The sequence below is a fragment of the Mesocricetus auratus genome, unplaced genomic scaffold (assembly GCF_017639785.1).
Source record: "Mesocricetus auratus isolate SY011 unplaced genomic scaffold, BCM_Maur_2.0 Super-Scaffold_100676, whole genome shotgun sequence".
Lineage (NCBI taxonomy): Eukaryota > Metazoa > Chordata > Mammalia > Rodentia > Cricetidae > Mesocricetus > Mesocricetus auratus.
This window is the reverse complement of record NW_024429266.1, coordinates 102,632,613-102,643,783: the sequence shown is the minus strand read 5'-3', so window position 1 is coordinate 102,643,783 and position 11,171 is coordinate 102,632,613. Positions and strand designations below refer to the sequence as shown.

The 11,171-nt window shown below is 59.0% G+C and overlaps 2 protein-coding genes across 7 annotated transcripts; both read right to left on the bottom strand.

Annotated features, from left to right (window-relative positions):
* Window positions 1-2,972: 2,972 nt before the first annotated feature.
* On the bottom strand, window positions 2,973-4,672 carry Fam174c (family with sequence similarity 174 member C). Its single transcript, XM_040739115.1, has 3 exons — window positions 4,432-4,672; window positions 3,670-3,786; window positions 2,973-3,229 (listed from the first exon to the last, which is right to left on the bottom strand). Coding segments are annotated over exons 1-3 (327 nt in total). The 5' UTR covers window positions 4,641-4,672; the 3' UTR covers window positions 2,973-3,228.
* Window positions 4,673-4,795: 123 nt separating this feature from the next.
* Window positions 4,796-9,405, bottom strand: LOC101834929 (cold inducible RNA binding protein). 6 transcript variants are annotated; one of them, XR_005874388.1, is made up of 9 exons: window positions 9,266-9,405; window positions 7,470-7,578; window positions 7,286-7,392; window positions 7,068-7,206; window positions 6,914-6,995; window positions 6,620-6,690; window positions 5,184-5,540; window positions 5,000-5,094; window positions 4,796-4,923 (listed from the first exon to the last, which is right to left on the bottom strand). XR_005874388.1 is itself a non-coding variant. In XM_005083319.4 (7 exons), the coding sequence occupies exons 2-7, from the start codon at window positions 7,570-7,572 to the stop codon at window positions 6,391-6,393; spliced, it is 519 nt and encodes a 172-aa protein (XP_005083376.1). In that variant the 5' UTR covers window positions 7,573-7,578; window positions 9,266-9,404; the 3' UTR covers window positions 5,777-6,390. The 6 variants fall into 6 exon arrangements, 3 of the variants coding, with proteins under 3 accessions (XP_005083376.1, XP_040595048.1, XP_021090555.1); XR_005874389.1 differs by having other exon boundaries at window positions 5,437-5,540; XR_001197271.3 differs by lacking the exon at window positions 5,184-5,540.
* Window positions 9,406-11,171: the final 1,766 nt, after the last annotated feature.

The following is an 11,171-nucleotide window of genomic DNA, read 5'->3' as shown; positions in this document are numbered from 1 at the left end:
AGACCTGGAAGTTCCCCACTAATCTACCATTGGAATCCCTGTTTCTGCAGTCCCTCTTCAGGACATGTTTTGCTCAGGGATTCTGGGATCCCCAGGGCAGGCTCTGGTGGCACCCACAGGAGAGCACAGGGTCACATGTCAAACTGTTTTCTGCCCATAAAGGTGAGCGTCTGGAGGCTGCCCTACTGGGACTTGAGCACCTGCCCACCTTGGAAAGAGGAAGGAGCCAAGATGGGGTCTCATCGACTAGACTGGGTGTTAGGTTCAGCAGCCCGTCACAAGGACACCTAGCAAGGAGGCCACATCCCCAGGCCTCATTTGCATGCTGGGGCCACCGAGTTGAGAGCCGCCTGCCGCCAGTGGATTTGAGCAGAAAGCTCTGTTCTTGTCTGTTGTCTCAAGGTCAGATCCGGAGCGGGGACAGGAACAAAGGCAGCTGTCCCCCACTCTGCCTCCCGAGCCCGCCGGTCGCTCCTGGCTCCTGATGAGGAGAGATCGGGAGGCCGTTCCAGGGAACCCTGCCTGGCCATGACAATGACAGCGACCCTTGAAGCCCTGTCTCCTCCCGGAGCAGCCTCCCCAGTCCACAGGGTCAGTGGTCACTGGAAACCAGACCCTGCTTTGGAGACTATGGGAGGCAGGGGCCTGATAAATGTCAGGGCAGGTCAGGGGTCACCAGAGTCAGGGGTGGAGATCTGGCCTAGCTACTTGGCCCTTCATCCTTCTCCTGGGGCTGTGTGCTCAGGCTATGCTCCACCCTATCTGATCCACATTTTAATGGCCCTGGCCTAACCTAGTGTGCACTGAGCAGCCTCGGCTGGTCACCCATGGCCACTCTGGTGCACAAAGCAAGGCCTCAGGCTCCTGATCTCATTGTCTGGAGGCCCCACAGCCATCAAATGCCACATGGCCAGGCAGGAGGCTAAAAATATGCAGGGAAGAATTTCTCATTACAGAATAAATTGTACCAAATTGCCCACCTGAGCTGAGGCAGGACGGGGTGGGGGCGGGTACATGGGATATGGACTCCATGAGTGACCCCTGCCAGCTGGCCACCCGCAGAGTAAGGACAGGGTGAGTGGCCTGCCCAGGTGCAGCAATAGGCACCCATTTTGAAATAAGAATCTTGTAGACCAGGCTGGTCTAGAACTCACAGAGATCCTCCTGCTTCTGCCCCCCCAGTGCTGGGATTAAAGGTGTGTGTGTGCCACCAACGCCCAGCTCCCACATATCATGTCTTCCCTGCCTCATTCTCCTGTAGCTCCTCCTGCCCATCATCTTCCTCTCCCCTCTTGCCCAAGGCCCTGGCCTGGCCCCAAACCCAGCTCCCTACAAGAGGGTCCAAGTCCCATCAGACAGATGTGCCCCGTTCCCCTGCAACTCCAGCGCCTGCCGGGGCCCCCTAGGGGAGAGACCAATGCTAGGCTGAGCCCTACTAAGATCTCAGAGCGCCTGGCCGGCTTTATGCAACTGGGGCCGCAGCTATGAACCGTGACTTCCCAGGGGGATGCAATTGGTCAGTGACATCCACCGTGTACTCAGTGGAATGGCTAGGGTGGGGCCCGCTGAGAGGCCCCGTTTGCCCGAGGCCAGGACTGGGGACAGCAGGAGAGCCCTGGCTTTTTATTTTGTGCACATTGTGTCGGGGCAGTCAGGCCGCCTTACAGGACTCACTTCTCTCCTTTGACCAAGGCAGCAGACAGCTTTACCTGCCATGTTCTTCTGCCAGGCCAGGGCTCCGATTCGGGATGGGTACAGGCGGCAACAGCATCTTGAGTTCAAGCCCCTGCCCCCGTTGTGTGTGTATCTGGGGCTGGGAGCCACCCAGGCACACACACTCACACCTCATGCACAAGCAGGCTGGCCAGGCCCCAAGGACTTCCATCTTGCCTGACAGGCCTCTCCCCTGGCTTTCAGCTGTGCAGAACGCCAGCTAATAGTGCATTAACCTTGACGGAGCTGCCAATTATCCGTGCTAATGCGGGGTGTGGTGGCTGCTGACAGGCGGGTGGTGTGGCGGGGCCACCCTCCCTGAGCTCGAGCGGAGGCTGGGGCAGGGGCTTGGGTCTCTCCTGACCTCATTAGACTAATCACCCTGCCTTCTGAAGCTCCAGCAATGACTGAGCTGTGGGACCAGGGGCGCAGATCACAGAGTTTGGGGGACCGGAAAGCAGGTCCATCCCAGCAGACACGACATAAAATGTAAGAGTGACCAAGAGGGCACAGGGCCCCCAGAGCCGTGCCTCACGAGCGCTGGCTTCCCCTGGGTACAGGCTGGGGGTGCAGACTGCAGAGGCTTCCTTTGGGCAGCAGGCCCAGCTGAGCAGGAACCCAGCTATTGGAGGGACAGGCAGAGACAGACAGGGGCGGGCTCTGGCTAGGCTCCCCATCTAGACCACGGCATGAAAACGGGTGGCCACCCAGCCTGACACCAATACTCCTAGTAGGCCCAGGCAATCAGTCTCCGACACCTGACTCAGGCCAGCTGGAGGGTCAGTGGGGTCTGGAAGTGGGCTAACACTGGGTGTCCACGGGACAGGAGCTGAACAACGAATCCAGGCCACCCATGAGGACAGGGAGGCTGGGGTTCTGAAGAGGTATTCCCAGAGTAACTGGTGTGGTCCTGGGAGGCGAGGTGGTGTGTGACTGCCACCTGGTGGCAGCTGTTGTGACGAGGCAGAGTAGACTGGGACTCAGGCATGCCTGCCCCTCTTCGCCAAAGCTAAGATCACAGGTGAGGGTGAATGGCTAATGTTGACTGCACCCCAGAAGCTCCTGGGAAACTCTGCCCCAGGTGCCATTACCCTGAGCAGAGTGCCATAGCTGCAGCGCTGGAACAGTCTTGAGAAGTGAGTAGGTCTCTCTAGAGACAGTGACCCCGACAGGAAGGGCCTTGTCCTAGGCAGTCCGGGATGACAACCTCCACCCATTCACCAGGACGCCTGGGTGTGGAGTCAAGGGGCAGGGGCAGGTCAGCTACAAAGCCATTGCTTCGTTTATTGTCCCCAAAGCAGCAGGAAGATGCACATCGAGATCCCAAGGTCCATCCTGCCTCGCAGGGCTGCCCTGTCCCTTCGGGAGGCGGGACGACAGAGCAGCACAGGTGGGTCCAGCTCCAGGGAGCCCCAAGTCTGTCCTGGCCCAGTGTCCCTCCAGGTTGGCTGACATCAGAGCTCACAGAGCACGCGTCCTCTCTTGTCCTCGCAGCCTGTCACCCCCACCTCAGTATCTGCGTGGGGAGGGACAGGACAAGATCTGGGATTGAGTGGTGATGGCTGCAGGGGCCCCTTCCGGGTCCACCAGGATAGGGAGAAAGGACCACAGAAGACGCCAAAGCTGGTGTCCACCTCCTTCAGGGGTGCCCAGGCGGATCCTGGCCCTACAGCCGCCACCGCCGCCACCGCCACCGCCACCACCACCACCACCACCACCACCACCACCACGACAGTCAGCCCTGATGAGAAGCCCGCTGCCACCTTCCTCTCTCTGTCCTCCATGCCACCTCCTGTGTGCCCTCCTTCTGCGCCTGTTCCCAATGACCCTCGCCTCCCTGGCACACTCCCAGCCCCTCACTTGGGGATCCTAAGCAAAGGTTCTACCTTCTAGGGTGGACCCTGAGCCCTAGAGACATGGTCTTTTGCTAACTTGCGTCAAGAAAGGCCTCCCTACCATCTCAGATTCCTGGTTTCAAAGACAGTCTCTTCCTCGCTGTCCAGAGAGGCCATCTCCTCGTGCTCCTCTGTGCTGGTCAGAAGCCCATACCGCCTCCGCTGTGGCTTCTTGAGTCTGCAAGGGGTACACACACTCAGCGGCTACCATCACTGCTGACCTGCAGCCCATGGGACCCGTGCCACCCGCCCCAAGGTCCAAGGCACGATACGAGTCCTTTCGCTGTGGGAGCTACGTGGGCAGCTCTGGGCACGGTGAAAGCTCTGCGGAGGCCCACGCCAACCACAGCTTCCTATTTAGAGCACACACTGCTATCCGACGGAGCAGCTAGGAGAGAAACAAGACCGAAGGCTTTGGTTTTTTCTTTGAGTCAGTGTCTGTGGTTCAGGCTGATCTTTTAATTCTCTAGCTCAGGTGACCCTTAGCTCCTGTCCTCACTTCCCAAGTGTTGAGATGACAGGCGTGCTATCCCCACGCAGTGCTGGGATCGACACCCGGGCTTTGTGCACGTTAGGCGCAATCTTTGCCCACTGAGCCTCAGCCAGGGAAGTACGTCTGACGTCCCCGCAGTCCGGCGCGGTTGTCTGTGCGCCTGTCACCGCAGCCCTGGAGACCGAGGGTGGAGGATGGCCAACTGAGGCCGCTGCCCACTTAGGCCGCTCTAGAAACCACAGGAGTCAGGAACAAGAGTTGGGTCGCCCGCCGAGTCACGTGCCCCCTGCCCTGTGACTTACTAGATGCTGATTGGACGCACTAACGCACCTAAAAGCCCGGATGAGGAAGTAGAGCGAGATCAGGCCGCTGAGCCCGGTGATTACGTAGAACAAGCGAAGCAGCATGGGGCCGGTGCCTGGGGGCCCCCCTCGTGTATAGTTGCGAGGCACAGCTGGCCAGCTGGAGTTCTCGGTGGAGCCGCGGATGGCGCACGAGAGGAGCGGCGGCAGCAGCAGCAGCAGCGTGCGCGGAGCCATGCCGGAGTCGAGGCGGAAGTGAGCGAGCCCCGCCCCGCCCACAATGCCCCGCGCCCGCCCGCTGCTCTTGGCGGAGACGGCTGGGCGTCAGGACGCCTCCCGGCCTGAGTCGTCCCCGCTCCCGCCGCGCCCCGGCCCAAGCAACACAGTCGGGGTTCTGGATCACAGCCCTTTATTCAGACAGCCCCCAACGCTCTGCCCCGGCCACCACGCCAGCCCCAGCTCCACTGTGGTCCTGCAGGCCCGCTGCGCCGCCCGGAAGTGGCTGTCAGCTCGGAAGTGCCTGGAAGGAAGGACGGAGAGTTGGGTCAGCAAAGGCCAGCAGCCCGGCTCCGGGGTCCCCAGCCCCGCGCACTCACCAGGCCACTGCGCGCGGTCGCTCTGGCTCCCGGGAGCCCTCGAGGACGACAGTCAGCCGCAGATCCTCCGCGCTTCAGCCTGGCGCTCCTTCACCCTGCCAAACACAGGCGCGTGACCTCGGCGTCCCCGGGGTTCTGCAGCGCCCGCCCGCCCCCGCCCGCCCCCCCGCCTCCCCGCTCCCACCCTCGCGGCCGCCTCGAGCAGAGCCGGGCTCTGTCCCGCAGCAGCCTCACGGACTCTGGGCAGACGCTGCAGGTCTGACGCCTGTCAAGCAAGGAAAAACATGACCACAAAGGCGGGCGCCCGGTGGCCCTGGCGGCCGTGGGACCGGCAGTTTGACTCGACTTCAGGAAGCAAAGGTCAACCCCAGGCCTACGTTTCCGTCCAAGTGAGCTATAAACCGGAGGGATGCGACACGAGCGAGCGAAGGTGTTACCTCGAGGCACAGGCCAGCTGCACAGAGCTAGCGGGGGGAGCAGCAGGCGAGTCTTGGAGGGTCTGTGGCTCGCGTCTGTCCCCCGAGGGCTGCGGCTTCGGAGGCTAGCAGAGAATGCCTGGAACTGGCGGGGCGCAGCCGCTAGGCAGCCTCGCTGGCCCTGCCTGCACACGGCCCTAGGCTGGCCGAGGCCTCTGCCGCCCGCTACCCTCAACACTGCCCGCTCCTGCTCCCACGTGGCTGCTCGCGCCTCCCGCACTGCCCTGCCTTCCTAGCTGCTCTGCTGGCCGCGGAGCCGCAGCTCAGTGTCGGCAATGAAAGGGAAATGGTCAGAGTGAGGTTCGTTTCACACGGTCTTTTAATCGGCTTCGTGAAGCCAAAGAAACTTCGTACAAGAATTCCTCAGCCACTGAATACAACATCGATGGAGTATGCATGTCTTCGGTAAAAAAGGACAATATAAATAAACACTTCCACAGCCTCCTGGACAGCCACACGTCCCTCGGGCCATGACCTGTGCCCGATGGGCGGGACCTGCTGCGCTCTGCAGCGGAGCTGGGGAGCCATGGCTTGCTCAAATTGAGTCCTTTTCATCTCAGGAAGTAGGGGGCGCCAGGCTTCATGGCGACCACACAAAAAGGAAAACAACAACACAACCGAAAAACCCGAAAAACCAAAAACAAGTAACCAAAAACCCACACAACCCCGACAATTTAGAAAAAAACAGAAACCCCATGGCTCATGGTAAAAAAAGTAAAATCTCAAGTGCTTTCCAAAACGTTTTTTATAACGCTTAAAAAGAAAAGTGTGGTCACGAGGCCATCTGGTCAGAGGCGGGCTGCTGATGTCACAACGAGAGGACTACAAAAGGGGACAAGGTGCTCACTACACAACGTTCAGCGAAGCTCCCCCATCTTAATTACAGCATGGAAGGACGATCTGGACGCAGAGCTTTTACTCGTTGTGTGTAGCTGAGGACAGAAGCGGCACAGTGTAAAGTCACTTAGCTAGGGCTCCGCCCGCACCGGAGGTGGCACAGGGTCCCATGCACCTGCCACTGTCCTGTGCGGCCGTTCTGGGAGCTGCACCCCAGGCTGAGTGACCTAACTTGCTCTCAAGGGCACCAGGGTTCACCAAGCCCAACTGCAGGCCACCTGAGTGGCCTCCATGGAGCCAGACTTACCGTAACTGTCGTAGCTGTCTCTGTAGGACCCGCCCGAGCTCCGGTAACCATAGCTGCCACCCTGACTCCGGCTGTGGAAGGGCATGCGGCAACACTCAGGCACAGCTGGCGGGGGTGGGCTCCTTGGGGGAGTTGCCTGCCCTGTATGGGAGGCCCTGGCACCAGCTGGTGCTCGGCAGAGAACAAAACAGAAAACACCTGCGCCCTTCAGCGGGGGCAATCTTTTGCTCTTAGCCTTGGCCCTGCTGTTGCCACCAAGGCTGAGCCACCTCCCTGGGGCTCCCATCGGCTCACCTGGCATAGTAGTCTCTGGAGCCTCCGTAACCCCCACTCCGGGACTCAAAGCGGCCACCTCCATAGCCTCGGTCTCCTCCACCTGTAGATGACAGGACAGTCAACGAGCCTCTGTAGCAGTGCCACAGCCCGCACGAGTCCCCCCAACACTCACCTCTGGAGAACCCACGGCCCCGACTGCGGCCCCCACGGAAGAAGCCTCGGCCTCCAGCGGAGCCACCCCGATATCCTCGGGCCCGGTTGTCAGAGGACTTGCCGGCCTGGTCAACTCGGATCTGCCGTCCGTCCACAGACTGCCGGACACAGGCAGGGTTAGCCGAGCCCATTCTACACCAGACCCGTGCAACCCAAACTGGCTGACCTGGCCCTCACCTTCCCATTCATAGCCATCATGGCATCTTTAGCGTCATCGATGTTCTCAAAGGTGACAAACCCAAAGCCTCGGGATCGCTGGGTCTCCCTGTCCTTCACCACCACCACTGCAAGGGAGAGTCATCAGCTCTACCAGTCTGCCCCAGAGCAGAACCAAGAGCAGTGCTCCCCACCCAAGCCTCACCTTCAGAGATCTGCCCGTACTTGGAGAAGACCTGCTCCAGCGCCTGCTCATTGGTGTCGAAGCTCAGCCCTCCCACGAAAAGCTTGCCTTCATCTGATGCCATGGCAGCCTGTGCACACACCACAGATACTTGCTTTGCCTTAAGCCCCTCCGGGGACTGAAGCCAGATAGCACACTCAACCTTTTTTAGTTTGTGAGGCATGACCTCACTTTATAGCCCAGGCTGGCCTTGGAACACCCTGCATGAGCTTTAGTGCTAGGGTGACAGTCACTAAAAGCTTTAAGGGCTTCCTGCCCCTTTCCTTCCTTCCTTTTGTATATAAAAGTAATCCCTGACCTTCCTGGGCAACCAGAGCCATACGTGGGGTTTCACACCTGTCATCCAGCCACTCAAGCCAAGGTGGGTCAATCAGTGAGACTGTGGAGCGACTTGGGAGACTGTTTCCAAACACTCCTGTCACCCCAGTCTTTAGGATATTGGCGCACAAGGATTAGAAATTTAAAGCCATTTCCAACTACACAGCAAGTCTGATACCGGCCTGAGCTACCCACTGTCAAAAATAAACACACCGGGCATGGTGGGCACACCTTTAGTCCCAGCACTTGGGTGGCAGAGGCAGGGGGATGTCTGTGAGTTTGAGACCAGCCTGTTTTGTTATACAGATTTCCAGGACAGGCTCCAAAGGCACAGAGAAACCCTTTCTGGAAAACAGGTACTTTCAGGGTGGGAACACGACACATGGAAGTCTTGTGCTTTTACCATCCCAAACCCGCATCTAACACTTTGTCATATACCTGGGCTGACCTTAAATGGTGGTTCTGTAGCTTAAAACAACTCAACTCCAGCCTGCAGTGGCCCTCCATTAGCCCTGGCCAGAGGACCCCAAAGTCTGGACCACCCAACAGAACGGCATGCTGGAAATTTCTTCATTTCGCAAGAGGGTGTGTGTGTGTGTGTGTGTGTGTGTGTGGTTGGGGACACAGATGACAGCAACTTCCTACCCTCGCCAGTGAGACTTGTTGGTCATAGAAGCCTCATCACTGAAATACGCTTTTAGGGTGCTGTCAGGGAGGTGTGACAGTTATGGGATGCAACCTGTGGCCACTCCTTAACCAAGGACTAGAGAAGTGCTTTTGCTTGGTGGACTCGAGAAAGGTGGGCCCGAGAGGCGTGGCTATAGAAAGGGGCGTGGCATTGAACTGCCATTATTGGCTGTGGACGACCAAGACCCAATGTTTGGATAACAAGTGCCCCACAGTATTCCTGGGCCACTCTACATTGGGACAAACTTGGGGCGAAAGGGAGAACTCAAAACCACATGTGCTTTTTGTCCCACGTGCAGCCACACGAGGAAGAGGAAACCGAGGTACGCCAGCTGGAGTAGAGGGTCTCGGGCGACCCAGCTCCACATCTGCCGACAACAGGGCTCTGAAGCTAGGCGCCCCGCCCCCGGAGCAGCGCATGCGCCAAGCGCGCACCCTGCGCCATTCCATCCGGGCACTCGGCACTCCCGCCATTTCGCCGGTGAAGCTTTTCAAAGCCTCGCAGCCGCCATTTTATGGCAAGGCCCACCATTAAGTCGGCATCGGCCCGGGGGTGACGCGCGGTGGAGGACTCCCTCCGAGAGGCGTGAGGCCCCGGTGTCCCGATGCCCGCCTCGCCGCCGGCGGGGCGGACTCCAACCCGGGCCCGCCCCCAAATCCCAGGGGCGTGCCACGGCGGCTCCGCCTCGCCCGAGAGTCACAGGCCGCCCGCCGCCCCGGGCCCTCAGAGCCGGTGCCGCCAGGGCCCTCACCGCTGAGTCGGGCAGGTCCCTGACGCGGGCGGGAAGACAGCGCCACACACACCCAAGCCTCCTAACGCGCGAGTGCGAGGGGCCGACGCCGAGGCCCGCCTGATATACCCCACCCCTTCGGCCACGCCCCTAGTTCCGCCCACTACGCCGATCTGTCCAATCGGACGCGCCAGATTCGGCAGCGGCGCTTGGGTGGAGGGGCGGGACTATCCCGGCCTCGCCCCTGCCCGCCCGGAGGCGCTGAGCGTTTTGATTGGCTGGGATGTGCTCCGGCCGCATTCTCCCGCCCGCTTGGGGCGGGGGAGGGGGCGGGGACAGCGCGTTTCGGGGCGGGGTTGACCCACTTCCTAGCTCCCCACCCGGTTGGCCGGCGGCGACGAACAAAGAGCTTCAAGGCACTGCTTTTAAGAACACTTGCTACCTCAATGGGACTCCCAAATATGACTCTAACCTTGATATATCGCCTTCACACTTCTTTTTTTTCTTTTTAATATTTTATTTATTATTTATTTTCGGTTTCTGAGATCTGGTTTCTCTGTATTGTTTTGGAGGCTGTCCTGGAACAGAGATCCGCCTGCCTCTGCCTCCCAAGTGCGCCACCAACGCCCGGCTCTTTTTTTTTTTTTTTGGTTTTTCGAGACAGGGTTTCTCTGTATTGTTTTGGAGGCTGTCCTGGAACTCACTCGTAGACCAGGCTGGCCTCGAACTCACAGAGATCCGCCTGCCTCTGCCTCCCGAGTGCTGGGATTAAAGGCGTGCGCCACCAACGCCCGGCCTCGCCCGGCTCTTTTAAATTACATTTATTTAGCTGAAGTGCGTGTGTGAAAGCCAGAGGACAATATTCTGTTGTCTCTCCTTCCATCCCGAGGATCAAATTCAGGGTTAGCAGCAAGCCCCTTTATCCACTGAGGCATCTCGCTGGCCCCTCTCCTCTGCTCTTGCCCACTAATCCCCTAACACAAAAGTGCCTCCCAAAACAAATGACGCCTAATGACTGGACCCAAGGCTCCCGGACATTCCCTTCCATCCAGTGTTAACCACACTGCCAGTACTCTCTCCTCCTCCACCCAACCCAGGTTGCCTGCAAACCTCAACCTGCTCACAGGTAACTGCCGTTTGAGCCGGCCTCTGCCCACCCCAACCAAGAGCACATCATCACACGCACCGCCCTCCTGCACACTCGCAGAGCCTCAAGCATGCCACCTGAAGGGGCTCCATCCCTGACCATGCCCCCTAGGGGCTCTGGGGGCCTTCACCTCTGACCACATCCAGCCCCTTAATGGAGGGTTCTAGGCAGGAACTACACAGGCCTGTGTCCTTAACCTTCTTATGAGCCAGGTGTTGGTGGCACACACCTTTAACCTCAGCACGCGGGAGGCAGAGGCAGGCGGATCTCTGTGAGTTCGAGGCCAGCCTGGTCTACAGAGTGAATTCTAGGACAACCAGCGCTGCACAGAAAAAAAAAAAACCCTGTTTCAAAAACAAGCAAACAAACAAACCACACATATGAGACACAGAGCTGCATTTTTATATGTATGGGTGTTTTGCTTGCCCTGTACACACAGAGACTGTGTCGGATTCTCTGGAACCAGAGTTACAGACAGCTGTGAACCTCCACGTGGGTGCTAAGAACTGAACCCAGGTCCCCTGCAAGAGCAGCCAGTGCTCTTTACCACTAAGCCCCTTTCTTTCCCTGCCTGTCCTTGAACTCTGTAGCCCCAGCCTCCTGAGTACCTGGGATAACACCATTAACAGCTGCCACAGCAGGTCATCAATCACTTCACTCTGGTTTGGAGGGTCATGAGACCTGAGCAACCTGCAAGGATCCTTACCCTAACTAAGGCAGCCGACCCATCGCCGCGCCAGCGTCTTCTGCCCACCGCACTGACTGAGGCAGGGGCCAGTG

What these genes read in the sequence shown, in the direction of transcription:
- Fam174c (XM_040739115.1), bottom strand. Translation starts at nt 4,640, where the DNA reads ATGGCTCCGCGCACGCTGCTGCTGCTGCTGCCGCCGCTCCTCTCGTGC. An exon ending in TTCCTCATCCGGGCTTTTAG is followed by an intron (nt 3,787 to 4,431) that starts GTGCGTTAGTGC and finishes TACCCCTTGCAG; the next exon opens with ACTCAAGAAGCCACAGCGGA.
- LOC101834929 (XM_040739114.1), bottom strand. Translation starts at nt 7,572, where the DNA reads ATGGCATCAGATGAAGGCAAGCTTTTCGTGGGAGGGCTGAGCTTCGAC. An exon ending in GTACGGGCAGATCTCTGAAG is followed by an intron (nt 7,393 to 7,469) that starts GTGAGGCTTGGG and finishes TCTCCCTTGCAG; the next exon opens with TGGTGGTGGTGAAGGACAGG. An exon ending in TCCAGAGACTACTATGCCAG is followed by an intron (nt 6,691 to 6,913) that starts GTGAGCCGATGG and finishes GCCCTTCCACAG; the next exon opens with CCGGAGTCAGGGTGGCAGCT.